The sequence below is a fragment of the Corvus kubaryi genome, unplaced genomic scaffold (assembly GCF_017639235.1).
Source record: "Corvus kubaryi isolate FWS band 111438036 unplaced genomic scaffold, C.kubaryi_AGA036_p1.0 split3-37304, whole genome shotgun sequence".
Taxonomy (NCBI): Eukaryota; Metazoa; Chordata; class Aves; order Passeriformes; family Corvidae; genus Corvus; species Corvus kubaryi.
Window position 1 is genome coordinate 1,250,441 of NW_024582087.1, and position 26,125 is coordinate 1,276,565.

A 26,125-nucleotide genomic window follows, 5' to 3' on the forward strand; every position below is an offset into this window, starting at 1 on the left:
CCACACGGATCATCAAGTTCAACTCCTGGTGCTGCAAAGATACCTCAACAATCCCACCTTGTGCCTGGCAGCGCTGTCCCAACGCTCCTGGAGCTCTGGCAGCCTCGGGGCCGTGCCCATTCCCTGGGCAGCCTGTTCAGTGCCCCAGCACCCTCTGGGGAAGAGCCTTTCCCTGATATCCAGCCTAAACCTCCCCTGAACCAGCTCCAGGCATTCCCTGGGTCCTGTCCCTGCTCACAGAAACCAGAGATCAGTGCCTGCCCCTCTATAGAAAATAAATTTTATAACAGAGGGTTGATGTGACAAAATGGATGAAATTATTCATTTTAAGCAGAATAGATGATAATTACACATTACTTCTCATATACAAAATTCAGGGAAGCTCTTGAGTGGCCATGGATCCAAAACCAATGAAAGGGAAGTGTTCCTTCCCTTCAACAGCCCAGCTCACACCAAAGTGCATTCAGACATGCCAGCCCAGTCCCTCCTGTTTATTGCTTTCTTAGGAATGTCTCAAACAGCCACTAAATGAACTTCACACCTGGAGGTCCTGGGAGTTCTGGTGCTGATCCTGCTGGGTTTCTTCTTTGTTTGATGGTGAAGCAAACAAGGTTCCTAGAAATGGATTCTACTGGTACTGTGCCAAAGTTGATGGCAGAATTCATTCCCACAAGGCCCTCAAGACACATCACCTGCTTCTCAAATCTGGCAAGGGTTTTCCCTGAATGCTGGAACTGCAAGACTACCTCAAATAAATGGAAAATCAGCAATCTCTGTTCTTTGACCTCGCCCTCAGACACCACTCTGGGCTGCTGGATACACAAAGCTCACCTGCCTTTGTTTGCTGGGAAAAGGAAATAGAACAGTCACAGCCCACCAAAACCTGAGAGCTGCTGCAGCTCCCAGTGTAATCAGACACTGCCAGGATTTGCCTGGAGTTGACATTCACTAAAGAGATGTCAAAGCAAATGATGTCACTCTGTTACACAGCAATGGCAAGGTTACCCCGAGGGACATTCCTGGGCAGGGTTAAAATATTCATAATTCAGTTTAGGTACTTTGTGAGCTTCTCTCCTGAAAGAGCAGAGCATAATCCAGTGCTCTGGATTTTAGAGGCGCCTGTCCCTCCTTACATCATTTGACAAAGGCAGTGATTTGGCAGAGCTGGGAGGGAGTTTGGTTGGCACTGCAGTGAGCAGCCCCGAGTGTCCCCAGCTGGGCCATCCCCATTGTCCCGGGGAGGGCCTGGCAGGGGCTATATTTGACTGCAGGATGGGCACTCCAACATGGGGAACATTCTTTTGGGGAGAGTCATTCTCAGTGTCATCACCAGGGAGAAGGAAACGCTCCTTTGTCCCTTCCCTTGCCTGGGGACAGGGGCTCTCCCTGCAGCCTTCACCGGGTGAGTTTGGTTTATCTGTAAATAAACTGCTGTTTGTTGTAAGATTTTGTAGGATCTTCATAGCAGCATCAGTTGTTTTGTGTGACAGCTTTATTGACTTGCACTGCAGAAATAGATTGTGCTTTGTGATCGTATCTGCTTTAGTGATTGATTTTCCAGGGTTGTTCTGATGAAAATCCTGGTTTGCTTCATGTTTTCTCACCAGCATCTGCTCTGTTTTACTGGCATGTTTAGAAAATAATATGCATTTGAATTGAAAAGTGTAGGTTTCAGCAGATCAGAACTCTGAATGTAAAACAATGAAATTTGTCCAGGGAAAAATAAAAACCATTATATAGTAAAAATGAGTCTGTATCAGTAATTATTCATGAGCGTGGAAACAAGGCTCTGATGCCCAGGATGACAGGACTCATTCTGCAGCTGAACAACTTCTGAAGAGAGCAGAAGCTATGAAATTACAATGATTTTTTTCCATAAAAGCCTGTTTTATTTTCTTCTTCTTTTACTTGTCAGCATTTGTTGTTTCTTCCGAAGTTAATGCCCACTAAGGAAATGTTATCAAGATAATTCTGTATTTTCATTTGCATGTTGGGATATTTTGCATTTACCACAACAACTCTGCTTTTCCATGGACTGTTTATAAGAATTTTATTTACATCAACAGAAAACTGTCCAGGAGAAAAAATCATATGAGAAAATTGTACCAGGAAAAGAGGAGGGTTTGTATTTTTATCAAGTTCAGATTCGAAAGCAGCAAAGCTCAAATCCAAGTAGAAAATTTGCCAAGGGAAAATTTCAGTCATGGAACACGAGCTAGGGAAAGATTTACAAGTATGTTTGAGCAAATTCTATTCAGCAACAATTACATTTGCAAAGCTGCTTTTACAAAGTAACCCGAGCTTTTAGAACCTGTAAATGTGCACAGTGCAAGGATTGTGCTGGGTGGTTTGGATTTAACTGCAGGAGAGGGAGATGAGCAGGGATCCACTTTAAAAACTGACTTTAGCTTAATGCCCACCCATTAGTCAGAGCCTAAAAGCAGCGAGCTGTGGATTCGAAGAGGCTGGGAACAGCCGGGCATGGATGGGAGTCAGGGCAGAGCAGAGGCTGATATGCTGAATTTTGACACTGTTTAATTAAAGGCCCTTTAACACTGTTTAATTAAAGGACCTTTAACAGCCGGGCATGGATGGGAGCCAGGAGTGCCAATGTTTGCTCCTGTGTTTCACCTGTTGGGTGGGATTGCTGTGGGAAGCTTCCCTGGTCACTCTTTGGGAAAATCGTGCTGTTTGCTGAGCTACTCCTTTCAGCCTGGCATTTGGAAGGATGCTGTTTGCTCCATGATTTTTCAACCCTTCCCTAAGAGCTCAGGAGAAACACCTGACCCCTCAGGATCCAAAGGACTGGATAAAGCATTGTGCTCTTGGAGTCCTGAGCTGGAACTGTTCCTGTGTGAGCCTGGGAATGGGGAATTAGAGATTTGTAGATGGGAACATGAGGGAGAGCTCTGTTTCAGCAGCTGGAACGGGTGGAGCACCCTGGTTTGGTGGGAGGTGTCCCTGCCCATGAGATGGGCTTTAAGGCCCCTTCCAAACCAAACCACCCCGGAATTCCAAATAAGTCCTGAGGAAACAAATCTACCCACAAAGGGCTGCCCATCACCTCTTCTGGGACAGCTCCAGCTGCCTTGAGACACTTCATTTCTTCCCCTGATCCCACTTTCCACAGAAGCATCATGAAGCAAACCCCTCTCATAGTGTGAATGTCAGACAATACTCTTACATGAACCTTCACTCACAGCCCCTGAATGCCCAAGCAAAGCAAGGACTTAAAAAGATTCTGTTAAAGTGTCTAACTTGAATGTTTTAGTCTATTCCAGCAAGAAAGTTTGGCTTTGACATCCCACCATGGGAACCCGAGCCTTCTTCCACCACAGAGAGGAGGAGCAGAAGGAGGAGAGGAAACAGAGCTTGGAAATGACCTCCACAACCAGGAAAAAAAGGTTCAAAACCAGGTAAGTCCCAGAGTCAGGGACAGATCGAGTCAATTTGGTCCAGGCAGGGCTTTCCACACAGTCACAGATCTGTAGAATTTTGAGTTCATGAAATGATGGAACATTATCTGGGTTCTTTTCCATGAATCTGCCCCTGGAAGTGATGAAGAGGAGACTTTCAGCCTTTCAGACCTATCGATAGCAGCTGCCCTTGCCTTGACCTCCAAAACATCAGAGTAAGTCAGGAGTTATTATAACTGCAATTAACCTTGTAGGCAACATCCCAGCTCTGTATCAGGGTCACAGCTTCCAACTTACTCTGTTGGAAGCAAAAAGAACAGATTCAATCCAGAGGTTCTTCCTTTAAAAACACCGAGCCTCAACTAAAATGCAGGAAATTAAATGATGGTGCCATGTGATAATGAGGAACATTGCCCTGCTCACATGCAAGGGTGTGAGAGGAACCAGATTTTATAGGAATACATGGAAAATACTGACGGATTAATAAATGAATGGTAACAGGTGGGACTCTCCCTTTTTCCTAGAAAATCTCAGCAATGTCCCTCCTTCCTTTGATCCTTTTCCCAGCTTCCTCCCTGGGATTAAAAGTGGTCAAACAGTGGGTCCCCATGGAAGTTTGATCTCTTCTGGGAGTGCTGTTGGTTCCTTTGAGGGATAATTCCCTGACGTTCCATCGGCTGGTGTTCCTGACCTTAACACTCCTGATTTCACTAAAAAATGTGCTATAAACAACAAAAAGGACCCCCCAAAAAGGAGAAAAAATGTGTTATCTTGATTTCTGTCTGCTTTTATCATCATGTAGTGCCAGGGACTACAATCTAAGAAGGGAAGCTGACATCCTGGAGCTGGAACAGAGAGGGCAGAAGAGGATTCGTTTCGGGAATGACATGGAGAAGATGGAAGAGGAGGTCATCCGGACCTGCAGGCTGCTCCGCGTGAGGGCTGACCGGAAGGGGCTGCGCAGGAAGGTCAGAGCAGACACCTCTGCCGGCAGCAGAGATGCCAACAGGCTTCCAATTGTGCTCTGGAGAGGATCCTACACCTAAGCAGGAGTTAGGACAACCCCAAAATCTCTCCAACTAAAGGCCTTGCACCCCTGCCACTGGAATGTTATCGCAGGTCCCCCGTGTCAGAGAATTTGTGTAACAGCAGCATCCCTCTGCATTGCCTTTATTCCGTGTCTCCCCGTCACAGGCTATGGAAAAGGCCTGCCTGGAGAAGGAACTCCTGGAGCTGCGCTCGGGGCGGGCGCCCATGTTCTGGATCCCGCTGCGGGCACACGCGGTCTGGGAGAGGATGGACGTGACCCTGGCATGCACTGTCCTGGGCTCCCCAGTGCCACAGGCCACCTGGTATGGCAGTGCCAGCACGGCCCTGCGGGGCACAGGCACACGGGGAATGACAGCCCTGTCCTGCCAGGAGGGAGGGAGGGAGAGAGGGAGAGGTCACAGAAAACACCTCAGTCCAGTCCCAGTGCTAGGACCAGTAGGGGCACGGGGGCCTGGAAGCAGTGAGAGTCCTATGGGATGCTTCTAGGACAGGGCTGACGTTCATGGAGGTTTCCCTGTTTCCCTTGGTTTTCCCACAAGCAAACTTGGGATTTAAGTCTCAAAGACCAGAACTTCCTTTCAGCACTAAAACACCACAAACACACCACAACAAGGCCTGGCTGCCTTGGACACCATGAGAGTTTCAGCATTAAACTGCTGCTGCTTCTACAATTTGTAAAATACAATGCAAGTGTCATTTACTCCCTTTGCATGTTAACCAACCACTGGGGAGGATGTTATGGACTGGGCCTGAGTGCAGCACACACCATAAATAGCAGAAATAGAGGAAAGATCACCTCAAAAAAGCAATTTGCAAAGTGTACTTTGATCAGTTTAAAGTGACTGACCCGTTCCTCCCCTGGAAGGTTTAAGTGTGCAAACATTTGCATTACTGATGACTCGTAGGCAGCCAGCTCTGCTACTGTGGGAACTCTGTGTGTCCTGTGTCCTTCCAGAACGACCTCTCTGAATTATTCAGAGAGCAAAGAGAAGCTGAACCTCCCACACATCCCTGGTGAACGAAGGGAAGAGACATCTGTGAACTGCCTCACAGGAGCTGCAGGGCAGGGAATGCAAAGCCAAGGCTGAGCAGCCACACAGGACCAGGGAGGGGGTCTGGGTTTAGCTGCCAGACTGTTTTGGATTGAAGAGGGAGATCTGTAAAAGAGGGAATTGTGCCTACTCCTCTTTCTGTGGTGTTTGATGTGGGTCCTTCCCTAACAGCACATTTCCTTCTTTTCCACCAGGTATAAAAATGGAATCCCCATCGATCCCCGCCGAGCCCCAGCAGGAAAATACAAGATGCAAAACAAATTTGGGATGCTGACCCTGCACATCAGCAGGTAATGTCTATGCCCTTGGCTGAGCTGCTTTTTCAGCTAAGACCTGCTCTCCCAAAACTCCCAGTTTGTGTATGATAAACAAAACAAGTAATTCTTCTGGAATCTGACCTTTCCTGCCTTTAGGGTGTTGTATTTGAGTTAAACCTTTGCCAAAATCCACAGCAGTTCACAAGGTTTAAAATATCTTAGGAAAATAAAACAAAATCAAACAAAATTTAATGGCTTAATTTACTTCTGCTCCTCTTTTTATGCATCAGTAACATTTTTTCCTTCAGGATAAGGAAAGCAAATCAAGCACTTCACGAGCAGACACAAGAATGTGATTAAGGAGGATCAGTGTAAGCAGAACAACATTAGTTCTGAGCTGTGAATTATACAGTGACAGACAAATGCAGATCTTCAGTGGAATCAAGTGTTCCACAGGCCTTTTGCTTGTTCAGTACTTGAAATGTTTTGCTTCTGGGTCTCAAGAGAAAAAATTGACCCCAAAGTATCAGAAATCCTCGTAACTGAAAGGAAAAGCAGCTTCTGAATGAAAAGCAAACACCTCTGGGATTAAAGGGGAACCCCTTTGAATTTGTCCTGTGAAATAGGAATAACTGAAAGTTAAAAAGGAGGGGAACTATTTTTTCTCAGATGCTCCATGGAAGATTCTGCTGAATACAGTGTGGAAGTAAAGAACCAGTATGGTGAAGCTTATTCATTTGCTACAGTGCTTGTCAGGAGTAAGTACAAATGTTCCTCTGTGTTTAAACTTTCAAATACTGCAGAGTCTTCAAAATATTTTCATTATTTGATAGGCACACACAAGCACTCTGGAAAAGCAAAGTAGTTTGATAGGAGCTGAGAGAACAGCTTCTCTTCCTTAGTCACTTCTGGGCCCAGCCAAAGTTTTTCCTTTCAGATTCCATACGGACACAGCTGTCCTTTCACGGGGATAAAATTGTACTAAATTTAGGTGCTTATTTCTTCTGGACTGCTATGAAACAGCCCCACAGTTAAACACACAACAGGCTTAGATAAGCAAGAAATGGGTTCCCAAGAGCTGTGGCTTTCAGAGGGACCTCTCAGTGCATTATTGCAGAGTTCCACATTTTCCCCTGAAATCAGCAACTACCAAGGGCAAATGCAAGATTTTCTTCTTTGATCTGTGCTGTTCTTAAAATAACAGGCATAGACTCCACAGATACACATTGTGCACAGCCAAATCCAGACGTGGGGAAGGAAGTAAATAAACCACCAGCACTTAGAAAGGGAAATTAACTCAAGCTTTAGGAAATATGCAGAACAGTCTCACAGGATCACAGTTTGGCTGTTCATGTTTCATATATTTGTATCTGAATTACAATTTTGTAATAAAAAGCATGAACAGAATAGGCCCACAGGACTGTAGACAATTAAGCCCTTCAGTGGGACTGACAGAGCCCTGTGTCATGGGTTGTGTTACTACCACACTTATTTTTCACACGCCGTATTTTGCTCTGAATCCTGTCTGGGATACAGATCCCTACAGAAGAATGTGACTCCAGGGTTGTAAGAGAAGTGTATTATCACATCTTTCAGGTCCTTTAATTAAACAGTGTCAAAATTCAGCATATCTGGAAATATGCAGCAGGCATTTACCAGTTCTAAAGGGACGTGTGCAACAGCCCAGAAACCCTTCATTTGCAGCCTTCCCAGATTCCTAAATTCCCCCTATCCTAAAGCAGAAAGACAGGAAAAGTTACCAGGGGGTTCTCACAGTATGGCCACAACAGGAACTGGCCTTTGCCACAAAGCAGCAGCAGCCTGAAAGAAAAAATCCAGGCCAATAATCACCCACTCCTCTCAATTCCCTCTGGAATCTTTAGGATCAGAGCAGGAATGAGGATGGAACAGGGCCTGTGGTCTAGCACAGCAAGGCCTGGCTGGGACAGCTCTCCTCACCTCTAAGTGCCTGGTTAACCTGCCCCTCAGCAGGGCTGAGCTCTGCAAACCACTGCAGACACTGGTGAGGGGCCCCCAGTGCTCCTCCTCCCAAACCCATCCCAGTAACCCGAGTCTTCCTTCTGCTGTTTGCATTTACTGCTCTGAAAATAGAGATTACACCAAGGCCTTAATCCTGCCTCCACTGGAAACATTCCTCATGCCCCAGGCAGGCTGTGGCATCTCCTGCCCTGGCCCCTCGCTGTCTGGAAAGGCCTCGATGCCAGGGGAGTGTCCCTGGGATCCCCAGTTCCCTTTCCCTGAAGACATCACTGAGGGTCTCACAGGACCTGGGATGAGGCTGTTTTACTTCCAGTGCTTTATATTTCCCTCCTCCTCAGTGGTAACACTCACTCCCCATCTTTTGGTCTGCTGCTGCCAAACTTCAGCCACTGGAAGGACAGGCTTCATTTTATGGGCATTTTCTTGCAACTTGAGAGAGAAAGGTACCTCAGTTTCATCTTAAGTGCATCAGTTCTTGGATTTCAGCTCCAAATAATTTCACATTGTGCTGTGATGCCAAGAGGTCAGAGCAGGTGGGGTGGACCAGCATCCACCTGTGATGCCTCCAGAGAATCCAGAAACAACTGATTTGAGGACATCCTTCCCTCAGCTCCAGGAATTACCTCAGTGTCTCAGCACAAATATCCTTTCTTTTGGTTAAATCTTGAAGTCCCAGTCACTGGTAGTTTTCAAGAATCCCACGTCATCCTCTGGGAATGCTGTTAAAACTCCGGGGGTTGCTTTTCTTCAAATCTTTATTTTATTTGGTTTTTACTTGCCTAGTGCAGCTTGAAAAGGCAGAAGCCAAAGTGAAAAACCCCTCCTTAGCTCTGAGTAACTGAGTGCACGTGAGCATTTAGAGCAGGGTTGCTCACACTGGAACAGTCATGGGAACAATCTCCTCTGCAGACACATCCCCAGGGGCTTGTGAAGGGCATCAGCTGTCAAATGAATTAAAGTTTTACCCCATGGTGACACTTTAAAGGTTCAAATTAAGGGCTGGCTTGAGAGAAAAACAGTTTGCTGAGCATCACTGGGTGTTTTTAAGAACATAAACACTCCATGAGATTTGCTAAACATATTTTCTTCTTGTCTTATAGAGTATTATGGAAAGGAGTCAGGATTTGATTCAGAAATATATAAAAGTGAGTAAATCATTGATGTTATTAATTATTTTTATAGCCTGATGCAATGTGATTATTTTTTCCCTGAGAGCTTTTCCTGTCAGCCTGACTGCACATGCAAAGTGCAAGGCCCACTCTAAATATATGGCAATAAACATACTACAGCAGGAAGGCTCTGGAAGTCTCTTTACCATGCTGACTTTTACTCTTATTCCATAGGATCCCTTTTGGCCAGAGAGGCAGATTTTGCTTTTCCACTGAAACCCTTATTTGCGAGAGAAAAGGAGCCTTTCACCCTCTCCTGTTACTTCTCCTCTGATTTACTGGACCACCAACGAGGCATCACCTGGTTCAGAGATGGTTTGTAGGCAACAGCTGAGTTGATGTGCATTTACCTCTGGGAACATCCCACTGGAATTCATAGCTGTGATTGAATGTTCACAGAAAAAAAAGAAAAAAAAATTTAAAATTCAGGATTCCTGAGCTGCTCTCAGCTCTGCTCAAGCTAGAGATGTTACTATCTAATGTCTGTCTTTTCCCTATTTGTAAAGGATGATACCACTAAAATATTCTGGGATGTTTAAGAATATTTTGAGAGACTTAGTCTATCCAGAGAAAGCACCAAGTGTTTTAAAAGTCTGTGCTTATCCAGTGAGAAAAACTTTTGGATACTCTGTGTTGTTCTGCTGGCAGTCAAAGATTTCCATCTTGGCAATCTTTCTGTCCATGGCTCTAATTTGAAGGCACAACAATAATGTCAGGAATGTCTTAGAGATCTCTCATCTCACTCTGTGTTTTTTGCTGCATTTGGAAATCCACCACTCCTAACCAGGCAAATCCAGGTGAAATTCCTTTCTCCCTTTTCCTGCTCCACAGGGGAGCTGCTGCAGGACTCTGAAGGTCAGGAACTGAGGTACCAGGACCGTGAGGCCTCTCTGACAGTGCCGTGTGCTCACAAAGAGGATGAGGGGTTCTACACCATCCGTGTCCCCTCGCTGGATGGATACAAGGAGCAGACCACTTATGTGTTTGTTAGAGGTATCTACAGAACTTACAGATCTCCTTTCCTATTGCCTTGGCAGAAAGGAATTCCCACCCTCACACACAAGGAAATAGCTCCCAATTTTGAGCATGGATACAATTATCACAATGACCAAATCTTATTTTCACTGGTGATTTCAGTAGTAGAAAATAGGATTTGTGTTACTGGGACAGGCCCTTGGACACTTAAAATTAAGCTATTCAATGAAAATTTTGGAAGAGAAAAGAACAAAACCTAAGCACCCTCACTTGGTGTTGGTACAGATGCTGCAGCACTAACAGCTGGTGCCCCAGGATCCCCCCTCAACGTGAAATGCCACGATGTGAACAAAGACTGCTTGGTCCTTTCGTGGGTAGCACCCAGTGATGATGGAGGAAGCCCAATCCTGGGATACCTCATTGAAAGGTCTGTCAGTTGATCATCTTTGAGCCAAACCCCTCATTCTGCTGTGGAAATAGCACAAAGGAACCCTGTGGGCTGTGCTTCCTTGCAGGTGTGTGGCTGGCTCAGAGGAGTGGGTGCAGTGCAATGCCCAGCCTGTGAAAAGCTGCAGGTGCCCAGTGCTGGGCCTTGCTGAGGGACAGACGTACCAGTTTCGGGTCAAGGCTGTCAACAAGGCTGGCATCAGCCACCCTTCAAAGGCCAGTGACCCCGTTACAACCCACGATGCCAGCAGGGACAAGAGAGTGACAGGTTGGTACCAAACCCAGGACTACGGGAGACTGCAGGAATAACTGAGTGCAGATTGTCCAGATCCTTCCCATTCCCACAAATGCCTTCTCTGAGCCCATCTTGGAAGCACTCTGAACAGAAAAAGCTCAAAATACCATTGTTTGTGACATAAAATGTCTGTAATTATGCGTTGAACAAATGACCCAGTCCTGGGTTCCGTGTTTCTCCCCAAGCACCTCCTGTGGGTGGATAACACTGCCCTGTTTGCCATTACAGTGATTCCATACGACGAGGGCAGGATGATAGAAATATCCAAGGATGACCTGGAAGGTGAGGTCAAATTTCCCCAAAGCGTTTGTCTCCTTCTTTATATTGAAGAATCTTAATTTACAGTGGGAGAACAGAATCCATTGTAAAAGAACTTGGTTTTCCTGCCGTGTTATCACTGAAATAAAGCCATTCCTGCCTTCCCATAGGACACATCAAAATTCCCTTGCCACCCACCAATGTTCATGCAAGTGAGGTCAGAGAAGATTATGTGGCTTTGGCCTGGGATGAACCAGATCCAAGAGGCAGAGAGCCCCTGAATTATTATGTGGAAAAGGTAAGGAAATTGTATCACACAGGAGGGGAGCTGCAGAGCAGAACCATCTGTTTCTCGTGTGGGCCATGGCACAGGTGAGGCCATTCCCAGTCAGGAACTGGGGAGATCCGGCCTCAAACCTGGCTGGTTCAGCCTCCTCCAGCCCCCAGGTCCCCTGAGCCATGATCCTGATCCTGACACCAGCTCCAGGACTAATGATTAACAGGGAATAAACAAGTAACTTTTACACCACAGAACAGTGGCAGAATTCTAACAGGAAGAACTGTTCCTGCCCTACAGCCCTGAAGGGTGGAAAAGTTGCAAAGAACTACACAATACCTCACTGTCCCGTTCCCCACTAATCATTCTGTTGGTTAATTAGTACCTTCCACCAATCTCCTTTCATACATTCTCATTTCTCACCTCCTGTAGCAAAGGAGCCCTCTGTTGCCAAGGGAAAAAAGTTTGTATCAACAAGAAGTACTTAATTTATGACTTTGTTCTGTGTTTTGTTTGGAGTTATTTGAAACTCCTTTCCTACAAAGACCTGCTTTGTTATTGGTCAGGAGGGTTTTGTGCTTCCAATCGGAGTTGTAAATCATCCCCTTTTCTGTTACAGTCGCTCGTAGGCAGCAACTCCTGGCAAATGGTGAACCTGGATATGCCAGCAAATTCCCCAAGATTTGCACTCTTTGATCTGGTTAAGGGAAAATCGTTCCTGTTCCGCGTGCGATCCGTGAACAAGTACGGGATCAGCGAGCCCTCCCTGCCCAGCCCGCCCGTCACTGCCGGCGCAAAACTGGGTAATTATTTCATTACTCTGCTCTGCACTAACGATGTGGAGAAGGGGATTGACTCTGAAAGGAACGAGGGGGATCCCCTGCCCACCCTCTCCTCTAAACTTCATGGTCTATGATTACACAGCAGTCGCTTTGATATAAGGAAATCTCTTAAAGCCTTAAATCCTTCTTTAATAGGTTTGCAGTTGGTCAGGGCAGTGTAAATCTAAGCAAGCACTGAGTGGGGAATTACATTTAATAAAATAGGAACAGTTGAAGCCTGTATTTAATCCAAGGATGCTTCCAGCATGGTGTGAGGGAGGTGACAGCGTGGAAGGAATGACAGGAGGCTGCAGCAGCCTGGTTTGGGGGGCTCAGCCAGGACAGCAGCCTCTGCAGGGCTGCTCTGGGTTGTTTTCTTCCTGGACTGAGCTGACAGCAAGAGGGGCAAAGGCTCATGTTGGTGTTTCTCTGCTGCAGAGAGATGAGCACTCACTCTCTAATTGTAAACTGTCCCACACTGAAGCTGCTCCAGTGTCCATTCATGGCTTTCACTGCAGAGTGAAGCAGGTCCCAGGTCAGGGTGGAGCCAAGGACAATCAGTAGATGAGTTTTGTTCCCCCTCTAATTCAGAAGAGGTTGTGTGGGGTAAGTGCTGAAATCAGTGGGACAGAAAGAGGAGAACTGGCAAACCCAAGCACAAAAACAGATCCTGTAGAGTGGGCCCCTGTCCGTGGCATTTTGTTCTGATTCCACAGAATCCCAGAATGGTTTGGGTTGGAAGGGACTTAAAGCTCATCCATGGGCAGGGACACCTTCCACTATCCCAGGTTGCTCCAGCCCCATCCAACCTGGCCTTGGGCACTTACTGGGATGGGGCAGCCACAGCTTCTCTGGGCAATGATTTGAAAATGGTGCTCTAGAAAAGGTGAATAAACCAAGCAGACTAACCTATTTATAACATTTTGGGCTTTTTAAATTATAGATTTTAACCATCACTATTTTTGTCTGTGTCTTTTGTTTGTTTCTTTCCTTTTTTAGCTCCTCTGCCTCCACCATCTCAGGTTTTGGCTTTCAGAGACACCAAGACATCTGTTGTTCTGCAGTGGGACAAGCCAAAGGATGGCCTGGAGCCCCTTGGCTACTACATCTACTGCCGGGAGACGGGCACAGAGGAATGGCAAACAGTCAATAACAAGCCAGTGACATGCAATGAGTGAGTTCAGCTCCTCTGCTCCACTGAGGGATGACAGGGGCCCAACCTGGATTCTTCTGTTTCTGGCTGGAGTCATGTTTCAGATAAAAAAAGAACTTCCTTCAGTCCCACACACAGGCTGGCACGCACACCAACACCACGGCCTCTTGGAGGGTTCAGGATTGCTCCAAGCTTCACTTTCACACCCAGAGCTGGCAGCAAAGGCTCTGTGCTCTCCACAGGCTGGGGCTGTACAGTCACACAGACCTTGGGGCACCAGCAGAACCACATTCCACGGTTTTGCCTGTTTTCCAGTAGAGTAGGTCAGTGTCAATCACATGCAGGATTTACAGTCCCTCTCCAGCTGTGGGGGTCATGTCAAGCAGAAAAAGTCCATTAAAAAGTCCTGTTTATCTCCCTGCCAATGGTGATTCCTCTCCATCTGATCCATATCCACTGTGATTTATTTGCAGCCATTTCATGTGACACATTAATTTGTAGTGACAAATAATGATTTTGCAAGAATGAAGCCTTATTAAAGTGTGCTGCTGTCTGTTTAAGCACGGTTTACCTGTACTTTGCACAGGCAAACACAAACATATTAATTTGCTCTTCCAGATTTACTGTTCCTGGGCTGCAGCCTGGAAAAGAATATGTGTTTTGTGTGAAATCTGTCAGCGAGGCAGGACTGAGTGAGAGCTCACCAGAAACAGATCCCATCGTTGTCAGGCCGGCAATCGGTGAGTAGTGACCAAAATTAAACCCCCATCTGTCAGCTCCCAGTGCCTGCTATGGTGACAGTGTCTGAGAAACAAAACAAAAGGGAACTCATTTTCTTGTACCCTGCAGCTTCTGCCACCAATTACACTTGCCAAGCGTGGACACAGTTAATTAATCAGCATTTTGACCTAGCAGTGTGTTACATTTGCAGTGTTAATTTGGCTCTGGTACAAGTGACCATTTTAAGTGCTCGATTATGTGATGTCTTGAAATCAACACTGGGAATTTCTCAGGGAAATTAGAAAATCCTACAACCACACCATCCAGGATCTAACCCTCCATGTTCCCCATTTTATCAACCCATTGTTTCTATGTTTTCTGTCACACAAATCATAAAGCACCAGGCAAGAAACATCGTGAGACACATCCATGACTTTTGCTGTGACTTCCAAATGAGAATGTGGACGTTGTGTTGACCAGTTCTGTTTTGTCCATCCCTCTGTGCCCAGCCTGTCCCTCGGCCCCACACGGCTTTGTGCTGCTGCACTGTGGCAAGGCTGAGATGACCATCGGCTGGAAAGCCCCGAAGCGCAAAGGAGGAACGAAGATCCTGGGTTATTTTCTGGACCAGCACGACCACTCTGAGCTGGACTGGCATGAAGTCAACACTCAGCCAATTCCTCAGCGAGTTTGCACGGTATCCATGTGGAGCACAGCTGGGAACAGCTGGACCAAGGGTTGAGCTGGCTTCTCTCTACTTCTTCTAGTCCAGAACTGCCTTGCTGCCCTCCCCAGCCCACACAGGGCTGCACTAACCATGTCTGCCCTTCTGCATCCCAAGGTCAGCAGCCTGCAGGAGGGGCACCTGTACGAGTTCCGTGCCCGTGCCATGAACAGGGCTGGAGTTGGGGAAGTGTCCGAGCCCAGCGACTTGTTCAGATGTGAGGAATGGACAATGCCAGAGCCAGGTATCGCTCATGTAAAACCATCCAGGAAAACACCACCAGGTGTATTTGTTATCTCCCCACTCTTCCAAGGGATTTCCTGGTTGCTCCCAGGACAGAAAAGCACACAAACACTTCCAGGGATGTTCCCATGCAGGGTATTATTCCTGTATTACACAGAAACACCACCCAGGTATTTTTAATAATATTGTTTCCAGAGAATGAAGAATCTGGATCTAAACACTTAATCCCTTTGTCTTAACACCACAGCAAGTAACATTAAAGCAGCTGGTTATGCTGTTTTATAAACCTACCCCTAATTACCATAGAAGGCATCCCCTACAGAGCCACATCCAACTGTTACCTTGAACTCTGCTCTCTGATCCCAACCCAGCTGCAGTTTTCCCTGCTCCCTTGTGTGCCAGGCCCTCCTTACGACGTGAGGTGCACTGAAGTGAGGGACTCCTCCCTGCGGCTGCACTGGGAAGCTCCGCTGTACCTGGGAGCAGGGCCAGTCACAGGGTATTTCATAGACCTGTGTGAAGAAGGCTCAGAGGAGTGGCAACAAATAAACAAGCAGCCCATAGCCACCACCCACATGAAGGTCTGTACCTGCTCTTAGTGTCCAAGTGCTGCTTCTTTTAGTTCTGACATTAATTCCTGGCTGTGTTTCCTACAGGTTTCAGACCTGGGGACAGGGAAATGCTACATTTTCCGAGTAAGAGCACTGAACAAGGCTGGAGTTGGACCCCCTTCACTCCCCTCAGATCCTGTGGTGGCTAAAACCAAACCTGGTATGAAACTAAAAGCTATGAGATTGGGCCAGTCTGTAAATAAATTGATTATTTCGCTGAAAAACTGCTTTATGACGCATCAGCTACTTGCTTCACAGCAAGAAACACCCTCAGTAAAACAAAGATTAGCAACTCAAGCTGCCCAAATTAATTAGCTCTAACTGTGCACTGTGTTTGGGGGTTTGGGGGATGTTTTTTGAGTTAGATGTGCAGAAGCTCAGCCCTGATCTGCTTTGGTAAGGAATGTTTTGTGGGTTTTTCACTCATACAGGCACAAATGAAATTGAGCTCGGGGTGGATGAAGAGGGTTTCATTTATATGGCTTTTGAAGCTCCTGAAAAGAATGATTCTTCTGAATTTATCTGGTCAAAGGACTATGAGGGACCTCCAGATGCTGACAGAGTCCAGATTGAAGAGAAAGGCAATAGGTGAGTATCCGATGCACACTGAGAAAATGATCGTGGACTGGTGAGTAAAGAACACATTAAACACCAAGAAAAACGTGAAGCCAAATGTTGCCCTCTCCTTTCCCTGATTCCCAGCCCTGGTGTCCATGAAATGGGCTGTTCAGTGCAGTCTGGGGAGCATCTGCCATCATATTCCCAGTACCTTTACCTTGCTCCTCGTGTCATTTATAAATTCCCATCAGTTCTGTATTTCCTGTTCTGGTGTATCAAATTCTGTTACAGGAAGCATCATTTCTGAGGTAAATATAATTTTTGCTATTATTCCTTTTACTTCTAGATCAAAACTTATACTGAAAGAGCCCTCAGAAAAGGACCTGGGTGTGTATTCAGTGGAGGTCACGGATGTAGATGATGATATCTCTGCCAGCTGCACTTTAACAAAAGAAGGTAAAAACTGGTAATTGCCAACAACAAAAAAACTAATGTGCCCTAATTTTCTAATCTTAGATGTTTAGAGGAAAGTTTTTTGCAGAAGAATAGTAAGTGACTAATGTCACTTAATGGTGTCATTAAAAAGATGTTTCCCATTCCTTGAAGGCTCAAGGGCAGTTTCTTTTACAGTCCCCTAAGGAAAGATTCCATGCTCCTGCAAAGTCATTTTTCCATTGCAGTTCAGATTTCACACTTGGCTATACTGTCACAGTGATTTAAAACTTCTTTAGCATGCTCCCTGAATTGATCCAACCAACATTTTATTCAGATATAACCGACAATTACCTTCACCACCTTTTTTAGTCCTCCCCATTATCGAATGTTTTATCTTCTCTTTGAGATAAATAAAGTTTATCAACAAATTCAATTAAATGGATACAATTAATTTGTTTTGGCCTAGTGTTGACTTTTTATTCTCTGCATTTCAGATCTGGACAAGTTATTGAAACGTAGCCACGAAATCAGGAACCCACGTAAGTTGAAGCAGCAAAAAGCCACGAGCACAGAGCCAGCCTGGGAAAGGGGAACCCCAGCACAACCCTGGCTGAGCCAAATCCTGTGGTGTGCCTGTGATTCCCCTGCGGGATTCTCTCTGTTTGCCAGTGATCAAGCTGATATCTGGCTGGAACATTGATGTTCTGGAGAAAGGAGAAGTGAGGCTGTGGCTGGAGGTGGAGAAGCTGTCCCCGAACGCTGAGCTGCACCTGATCTTCAACGACAAGGAGCTCACCAGTACCCCAGTAGGTTTTCTTCTGCATTTAACCCTGATTTACTTTCCCACTGCTGAACAGGGAGGTTGAGCAAGTGGGCACATTCCCAGTTTTCTAAATTCCCATCAGATAGTTTGATGGGAATTTTGAACTGAATACAGATGAATCTCATCAGTTCTAAGAGCAGATGGAAGTGATTTATTTCTCAGTGCAAAGCACTGGAAATAACCCTGCCTTGTGTGTTACAGCACCCTCCAACCACCTCATACATCCACAAAAATGTTCAGGCCTCCTCCTTGTCCTCCCATATCAAATTAATATTAGAACATTTAAAAAATACTTGGAATGAGAGGACCAGAGGGGAGAACAGTTGAGAATGAAGCACAAATATAAATCATGGGCTGTCAGCTCAGTGCAGAGCAGCAATGCCAACAACCAGGACCCCCAGAACAAAGGATGGGGCCAGGCCAGAGCAGTTTGGAGCTGTCAGTGCCCTGTTGCAGGGGTGAAAGGAACATGTAACAAACTTATCTAAGGCTTTATCTCTTCTAAAATCTGTCTCCTCTCCACTGGAGAACTGACACGGTTCTGCACAATGAAAAGCATTTGTCAGGCTCCTTGAAGGGCAATATTTGCTCAGAGCAAACGGGGCAGTGAGGCAGAGTGATGATAGTTGTGTTTAAGCACCTGGCAGTTTCGGGGTGCAGGAGGCTCAGGGGTACCTGCACCACGGCAAGAGAGGGGAAATATTCCTCATCCTAGCCAAGTGTGTAATTCCATGTCACAGATCATAACCAAGTGCAACTCTTCCATGACACTAAAAATCACAGACATTCTGGTTTCAGCTCTGTAATATCCAACAAGGAAGAATGTTTTGTGTTAGGTGGTTTCACAGCAACTTTCTCTGTGCTGGAAGCAATTCTACCATTCCTACACACATAAATAACAGATGAATGCCACAGCGTGGCACAGCACAGTGCACTGCCTTCATTATCCTGTAGGATGAGGGGAGTTTAAAAGGATACAGATACAAAATGACTGGAATATCTGCTGTGGAAGATGCTGTGCCAGGATCTGACCTCGGAACAGTTCTAGTGTGGAAAAACTCTTCAGTTTATCCTATTTTCTTTGTTTTTTACACAGACACACAAAATCAACTTTGTCAAAGAGAAAGGCCTTGTGGAACTGATAATCCAGGATTTCTGTGCTGATGACAAAGGGGTGTACACAGCCCAGCTCAAAGATGGGAAAGCCAAAAATCAATTCACCCTCGTTCTCGTGGATGAAGGTAAGTGGAAATTCAGGATCAAATATAGACTGCCATGCTCAGTGGAAAGTTTGTGAGGCACTTAAGGCCCCAAAGTATTTCCAACAGTTCTAATGGCACACTGGGAATGGAGAGGGCAAATTTTAGCCCACATTTAAAGTCCAGGAATCATTTAAGAAATTATCTGAATCTCTCTTTACCATAAATTAAAGCTTTTGGTCTTATAAATAGGTGCTTCATGATAAAAGCAGTCTGCTGAAGTGGAATGCTTAGTTCTTTCTTTCAAATGTTTCACATATTAGCTTGCAATGGTGAACTGTGCCTTGGCAGCATGTGTGTAGTCATTTATCTCAGGGCAGGATCAGGCTGGAAATTCAGTGTATTTAGCAGCTGGTCCATTGCACTGCACTGAAAGCAATAAAGAAACTGTGTCAACTGCACTCCAGGACATGGCACACAAGCTCAACATGGAACACGCAGCTCCCTGGACATGCAGTACAGAGAGCCTCCTAAAATTAATTAAAAATAGAAAGTAACAAGATTCTCATTCAAATCCTTCCCCATCACGTGCCTATCTCTGGTTTCAGTTCTCTGCACTTCGCTTTCAAGTGACCTTCTAAAGCTTCCCTAATTTTTGAATAGAAAATGTCTGTAAAATGTCCAATGTCCCTGACTCCCTGGAGAGACACAGGCACTTTCCCAGAGTGATTCAGCACTTCCTGGGTTCAGGATAGAAAATAAATTTGATGAGCTGTGCTCTAAAAGTGCACATTTGTCTTTACTGACAATGTAAAGGCAGATACTGAAGTTAGATGTGGTTGTGGCTCGCTGCCTTCTTCGGTTTTCTTACTTTTTAAATATTTTAATTTCAGGGTTTCTGGCTTACCCTTTTATATGGTCAAATCTTGTATTTAATTTGCTAAATGCTTAATGGTGAGTTCTTCAATGGTGCCTTTTCATTTTTTATGAAAAGAAACATTAGGCTCTCAGCATAAACAAACAGCACAGCTCCAATGATAACACCTTTGGTACAAGAAATATCCAGTACTGGGGGATTGTTGACTTTGTCCTTTGCTGCTTCCACAGCTTTTGATAAGGTAGCAGAAGAAGCTGAAGCAAAACGGAGACAATGGAAGAAAAAGCAGGGTAAGATCAACCAAAGGTTAAGGACTTGTCAGAATTATGCCAGGATGGCAAAACCCAAGCAAAGTTATTTCACTTTATCATCTTTTTAAACACATTATTTAAGCTGATAAGACACTAGGACAAGACTCCTTGTTTTCAGATACTTTGCCCTGCCCTTAAAAATCAAGACAATGAAATAGTTTTAGCCAAGCTAGCCAGATTTATCAATAGAGATCTTCTGCATCAGTGCTGTGACACTGAACACTTTCAAACTCTGAAAATTGTCCAACCTGAATATATATTTTGTAATTAAGATCCACTGCCTCTCCTTGTAGAAAACAGGATCTCTGGCTAAGTTTATAAAGATCCATGCATTCCACTTTCACCTCCCATCTTATGTTGATGAATAAAGAAGTTTATAAAACAAATTCAGAGGAAAAATACTACAATTGGAAAGGTGAGTCCCTTCTAGTGAGGATAAAAATATTCACTTAATAACGACTGTGACATCCCACTACGGGTCCAGTGTTGCTCAGTATAGGATGAAAGTGTGTCTGAAGTTATTTATTTCAGTTTCCCTCCCTGGTCCCTGCGAAACTCGGGAATTCCCAGCTGCACTGCAGGAATTCAGCACTAGATGGAGGCCCTCCCGCAGGAAACATGGCAAAGGCACCACTCCATCCATTTATTTTCTTTTCCAGGTCCACATTTCATAGAGAACTTGAAATGGAAAGTTTTGGAGAGCTGTGAAGTGCTCCTCACATGCAAGGTACACAGAGCCCGGGCTGAATTCCCTCAGCATTCAATTTTAGGTGTAAATTTTCAGAGGATATGAGCAGTGCTTGTGCAAATGCTTTGCTGCAGACCAGTGATAGCAAGGAGATGGTTTATTTGGGGCAGAAATTTTAACAAAGAAGGGAGTTTGTCAGATTCTGGAGTAATGTAAGTGATGCTGCATATTAGGACATCCAAGAATTGAGGAATCAAATGTACTTTGACTTCTAAATGTTGACTTCAAACAGGCAACAAACCTGAGGAAGGACACCAACTTCCAGTGGTTCTTCAATCACAAGGCACGAGCTGGTGGAGGGTTTGATCCACAGACTGGGATGGGAACTCTGCAGATCACAAAGGTGAAACATCAAACAGCTCAGAGGTTCACAGGAAAATGGCAAAAAATATGGGTTGATCTTATAAATATTCACATGTGTTTTAGGTAGTGCCCACTGAGTGAAAGAAACACTGAGAAAAGCAGAAGAGAAGAAACTTTTAATGTTACAGTCAGATTCTGAATCTGAATTCTGGTGGAATTCATGGCAGGGGGATGGAACAAAATAATCTTTAAGGTCCCTTCCAACCCAAACCAGGCTGTGATTCTAAGACCCTAAAAAGAAATAAGATGTTTTTAACAGTGGGTGGCTGCTGAAAGTTTAACACATCCTGAAAGGCTGAAAAGAACCTGAGGGCTTTTCAGGTTTCACACAGGAACTGAGGGCAAAAGCTGAGCTACTACAAAGGAGGTTTTGGGGCAAACTGACCCTTTTTTCCCCCTCACTTCTGCTCAGTTCAACCAAATTCATTGGGAAGGAAGAAGAAAATCTCAGCTTTTCCCCCTTTTCCAAATCCTGCCCTGTTTCAAGTAGATGGGAAATTTCTTTGGGAGGGGTGTTGTTTGTTTTGGTGCTTGTTTGGGTTTTTTAGTCAATACTACACAAGCACACATGTATTTGGTAGGTAACCAAAGCAGATGAGGGCCTGTACAAAGCAGTTGTTTCAGATAACCGAGGAGAGGACTCCACCCAGCTGGACCTCACAAAAGGAGGTAAAAGAACCTTGAATCACACAATAAGACACACTCACACCCCTGCCCCGTGTTCATTTTGGATTTAAAACCAAATATCCTCACTTTCTATGAAACCTACATGTCCTACATGCTTTTATAGGAGTTAAAACCTGCATTAAAAAGTTACTGGTCAAATCTGAAGAGTTTCCTGCTCTACATCCTAATGTCATTTCCACCTGCAGTCATTTCTCAAGCTAGGACAGCATTATAAATTTGTCAAGCCCCTCAGATAAAAGCTCAGGAATGTTTCAGTCACTTCAACCCAGAATTAATCAGAAGATTCTGCTGCCCAAGATTAAATCCTGCCCCGACATCTGGAATCCATCATTTAAACCTGATACACAAATCTCCTGTCTGGGAGGCAGCCGGTTGCACGTGGTGAGTGTGAAGGAAGATAGGAGCATCTAAATTTAGTAAGAAATGCCCAGCATCTGAAAACAAATGAATCAGAGGCAGAAACTCCATTCCCAGTGAGCTTTGCCACAGAAAAAGACAACACATAACTCATGGATATAAAACATCCCAACCATAGTGAAATTAATTGGTAGATTGGATGTGATTTGCTAAGTATTGTATTTATAAACACTTAAATCTTTGTCTTTCAGCCTTTGAAGAGCTTCTGAAGGAGCTGTGCAGGATCAGTGGTATGTCAGCTCTCAGCAGTTGCAGCAGAGGGGGAAAGGTGGGATGGCACAGCCAGAGCCAACTGCTCCTGAGCTGTCCCTGGGTGTGGAACAACCAGAGCACCATCCCCTCACTGCTCCTTTAGCTGGGATTTTGTCATGGAACAGGTAAATTTGTGCATTCCTCCTCAATTTCAGTCTTTCCATTACACCACCAGCTCTTTCTGCTACACCTCTGAAAATTCAGCCTACTGAGGAAGGCATCAAAATCTACACAGAGGTCAAGTACTACACAGACTACATGAAAACGACCTGGTATCACAAGTAAGTCCCCCAAAAATATTTGCAAAGCTTCAGGAGCCCTTGTAACTGTTTATCCAAAATTAAACATTTGGGCCTGAGCCCATATATTTTTAAGGCAATTGTAGATTTGTGTGAGTGAGGGTTGAAAACCAAAGTTCACTCTCATCCTGGAACATGTCTGGGAATTCCAGAATGAACAGCCATGTTATTTTTATCTTAGCACTGCAGAAATATTTATAAGTGATCATCTTTACTAGAATAATAATGATGCTGCACTTATGATACTTCTCAGTTACAGCCTCCTTGGTTACAGACAGAATTTTTTCAAACACTTTATTTTTACTACTCACATTTTCCTAAACCACTCTCTTCCCCCACTCTGAATAAAAAATATTCCCAAAATTACAAAATTCTTCCCAAACACTGACTAATTGAGCCTCATAATGTCTTCCTAAATAGAGAACTGGTGTTTTATTAGATGCCACCTACACATGTATGTAAGAGGGTGAATTTTTAATAACATTCAAGGGCTAAATACTTACAAATATTCAACATGTAAATGGTATTTAGTCTCCTAAATAAGAACTAAGAGGTCTTTTGTAGAGTTTGTGAAGCTTTGGCAAGCTGCCTAAAAGCACAGCCCCATGGGATTTCCTCTCTCCATTAAATGAATCCTGACTCCCACACTTCCAACCACTACAGGTCTAGAAAAAAGTGAACGCTCTGATTTCTCCAGCTCTCCTAAATATTATTGAAATTACATCACTTGTTTACTCAGGGAGAAACAACTGGAAAGCCGTGACAGGATGAGAACTGGGAGCACCATGAATCAGATCTGGCTCCACATCCTGGACCCCACGGAGGCCGATAAGGGGAAATACACCCTGGAGTTATTCGATGGGAACAGCTCCCACAAGCTGTCAACAGACCTGTCTGGGCAAGGTGAGCTGAGTCACACCATGGCATGCACCTGAGCTGCTTTCCAGGAGCCCTTCAAATCATGGGCAGGGATTCCTCTCTCCCTTATTGGAGCTGGAGCTGATTTCCATATGGAATTGGGGTAAGGAGGACAGTGAAGGGCCCACAGAAGCACGAGGAGAGGGGAAGTGGGCAGGAAAAAGGATTGAAGCCTTTAGGGAGCCTTGGCACTGCTGGGGAAAGGATGAGCAGGGGGGCAGCTGCTCCTGGGATGTGTCCAACTCCTCCACTGGACAACAGAGCTTACAGGTGGCACCTTGGAAAAGAGAATTTTCAGGTTTACAAAGGCTTTTCCAAACTGTTGGAGTTTTTTTCCTCCTCTGAACTTCTCTTTGGAAAGAGAGAACTCAGTCCCACTTATTTCAGCAGCACACAAACAGAGCTGTGTTTCCTTAAGGCAGGGGTAGATACCATCTAGAGGGTAATTATATTTATCCATGTAATCCCAGCACTGATAACAACAACATCATGTTAAATCTACTGAGTCAAACGAAACAAAAGGCAACTTTCCCTAAAACCTTTCCTTCTTGCAGTCTTTGAAGACGCCCTGGCTGAGCACAAGAGGCTAAAGTAAGTTCCTGCCTAAATGTTTTCACAGCTAAATCTATTTTGAGTCTCATACTCTAAATTGTTAATATCATGGCTAATAAATAAAACCACAATCATTTTCTCTCCCATTCAGGGAAGCAGCAATAGCAGAAAAGCGTAAGTAAATTAATCTCTTTCCTTCAGTGAAACAAAGCCAAGTTGGCTGATAAGAAAAACTGAAAGATTGTATTTGTTCATTCCCAGGTCGTGCCAGGGTCGTTCAAGGTCTGCCAGATGTTGCCACCATCATGGAGGACAAGGTAATATTGAGTAACTCCGTTAACTGCTCCTTGCACAGGCACAGAAGGATCACTGATGGGGAGGAAAAATCCCATCCTGTACATTGCCAGCAGCTTTTCTGAGCTGCTGCAGTTGCCAGAGGTGGGAAGTGGTGCCCTCCTAGGTCATCTGCACAGCCAGATCCTTTCTGTTGTCTTCCCATTTCATAGGATTGGACTTTTAAGGCCTTTAGGTGCTGGGCCTGATTTCGCCATCAGACCAACTCCCTGCTTACATTTCTGAGTCACATTCCCCTTTCCACAGGCAGCATAAAAACCTGTAAAGTAACTGCAAACTCACCGTGTGCCTGTGGAAGTGCCACTTTACAGCATGAGAATCTGTAAAAAGACAGTAGCACAAATATGAGTCAGGCCCAGTGAATTCAGGCAGGTTAATCCTGACTGTACTGGAGGGTATCAGGAAAAGGAGTAGCAGTGTTGGAATGTCACCTAAGGAAAATGTGGGAACTGGTTTTTATTGTCCTTAATTTAAAAGATGTGTGGATGTGGCACTTGGAGACATGGTTCAGTGGTGGCCTTGGCAGGGCTGCTTAAGAGCTGGACTCAATTTTAAAGGTTTTTTCCAATCTAAATGATTCTGTGATTCTGTGAACTGAATTTTCTTGCTCATTTATAACTGCATAATCCATCTCTGTTCTCTGTTTCACAACAGACCCTGTGCTTAACTTGTTGTGTGTCTGGAGATCCCTACCCAGAGATCTCCTGGTTCAAAAACGAGAAGGTCATCGTGTTTAAGGACAGATACAAGATGGATGTGAAGGGGTCAATGGTCACAATCACCATAGAAAAAGTCTGCAATGAAGACACAGGAAAATACAGCATCTATGTCAAGAATAAATACGGGTCTGAAACAGGGCAGGTCACTATCAGTGTCTATAAGCACGGGGAGATCCCAGTAGGAACAGAGCAGGAAGTCCCACCTGGGATTACCACAAAAAAGCCTAAATGAATTAGTTAATTTATGTCTCCCTGACTCTGAAAGGAATTTAACTCCTTCAGATGCCTTTCAGTGTCTCTGCCCTAAAATTCAGGCTTGTGTCTCTGCGTTTATTTTAGTAATATTTCAGTATTTTGGCAGTTGTTAGAGAACAATTCTCGTGTGTGTGTGTGTGTGTGCTCATGTGTGTACACTGCATGTTCACCTTCCAGAGAGACCCTGCCCTGGTAAATCTGTGGGGGAAATACCAGAGGATTCACACACGAGGCTTTCACTGGAGGTTTTTTGTATTAAATCACTGCATGTAACAGATTTTCTTGTAGCCTGTGTGTGTGTCATTAAAGTCAATCCCTTGGTGACATCTCAGCACTGCTTTGAGTATATCCATGATGAAATCACTCCATCTGTGGGTGTATGGGAAGTCAGGACACACTCCACACATAAAAATGGCCCTGCAAATCAGGAATTCTCACAGGTAAATGCAATCACATTTACAAAATCTGGCTCTTTGTGTGTGAATCTTCTTTAGAATTACCTACTAAAAAGAGAGTTGTGAATTGGTAAGAAAAAGCTGAGCACCGGGTTTCTATTTAAATAGAATGAAAAGTTAACTTAGAAAGGTCACCAACCCCTGGGATACAGGCTCTATTTGAATTAAGCAATCTAACTGCAAGACACATAATCTAATGAATGTCTTCCAAAATCAACAGTCATGCCCGCACAGACGGCAAGGAACATCACTCAAGGGCTGGAATGAGTGAGGAATTCCTGGTGCAGTTGGTGAGAAGAAAAAATAACACATCCTATTTACTTCCTGCATTCACTCTCCAAGCAATGTACCATGCTTTATCTTTTGTCTTCTACTTTAAAAAAAGTAATAAGAAACTGAATTTCATTCAGAGTTAGATGCCCATCACTGACATC

General features: G+C 44.7%; 2 protein-coding genes across 5 annotated transcripts in view; one reads left to right on the forward strand and one right to left on the reverse strand.

The window, feature by feature from the left end:
* Positions 1–26,125, reverse strand: part of GRHL3 (grainyhead like transcription factor 3) — a 102,872-nt gene that overhangs the window by 70,769 nt on the left and 5,978 nt on the right. The window lies entirely within an intron of this gene.
* Positions 225–25,567, forward strand: MYOM3 (myomesin 3). Of its 3 annotated transcripts, XM_042015697.1 has the most exons (37): positions 225–1,402; positions 3,272–3,416; positions 3,557–3,631; positions 4,219–4,384; positions 4,611–4,768; positions 5,713–5,808; positions 6,445–6,533; positions 8,877–8,921; positions 9,120–9,260; positions 9,777–9,938; positions 10,206–10,347; positions 10,436–10,635; positions 10,891–10,944; positions 11,091–11,218; positions 11,817–12,000; positions 13,018–13,192; positions 13,790–13,911; positions 14,401–14,588; positions 14,733–14,859; positions 15,261–15,439; positions 15,515–15,629; positions 15,901–16,057; positions 16,374–16,483; positions 16,957–17,001; positions 17,132–17,268; positions 18,382–18,526; positions 19,592–19,651; positions 20,332–20,399; positions 20,653–20,763; positions 21,365–21,452; positions 22,079–22,117; positions 22,315–22,420; positions 23,178–23,341; positions 23,911–23,947; positions 24,060–24,082; positions 24,170–24,225; positions 24,917–25,567. In XM_042015697.1, exons 2-37 carry the CDS (start codon positions 3,310–3,312, stop codon positions 25,211–25,213), a joined length of 4,296 nt encoding a protein of 1,431 aa, XP_041871631.1. In that variant the 5' UTR covers positions 225–1,402; positions 3,272–3,309; the 3' UTR covers positions 25,214–25,567. The 3 variants fall into 3 exon arrangements, 2 of the variants coding, with proteins under 2 accessions (XP_041871631.1, XP_041871633.1); XM_042015699.1 differs by lacking the exon at positions 225–1,402 and having other exon boundaries at positions 3,156–3,416; XR_006014010.1 differs by lacking the exons at positions 23,178–23,341; positions 23,911–23,947; positions 24,060–24,082; positions 24,170–24,225; positions 24,917–25,567 and adding an exon at positions 21,574–21,851 and having other exon boundaries at positions 22,315–22,366.

What these genes read in the sequence shown, in the direction of transcription:
- MYOM3 (XM_042015697.1), top strand. Translation starts at nt 3,310, where the DNA reads ATGGGAACCCGAGCCTTCTTCCACCACAGAGAGGAGGAGCAGAAGGAG. An exon ending in AAAAAAAGGTTCAAAACCAG is followed by an intron (nt 3,417 to 3,556) that starts GTAAGTCCCAGA and finishes TGCCCCTGGAAG; the next exon opens with TGATGAAGAGGAGACTTTCA. An exon ending in CCACCATCATGGAGGACAAG is followed by an intron (nt 24,226 to 24,916) that starts GTAATATTGAGT and finishes GTTTCACAACAG; the next exon opens with ACCCTGTGCTTAACTTGTTG.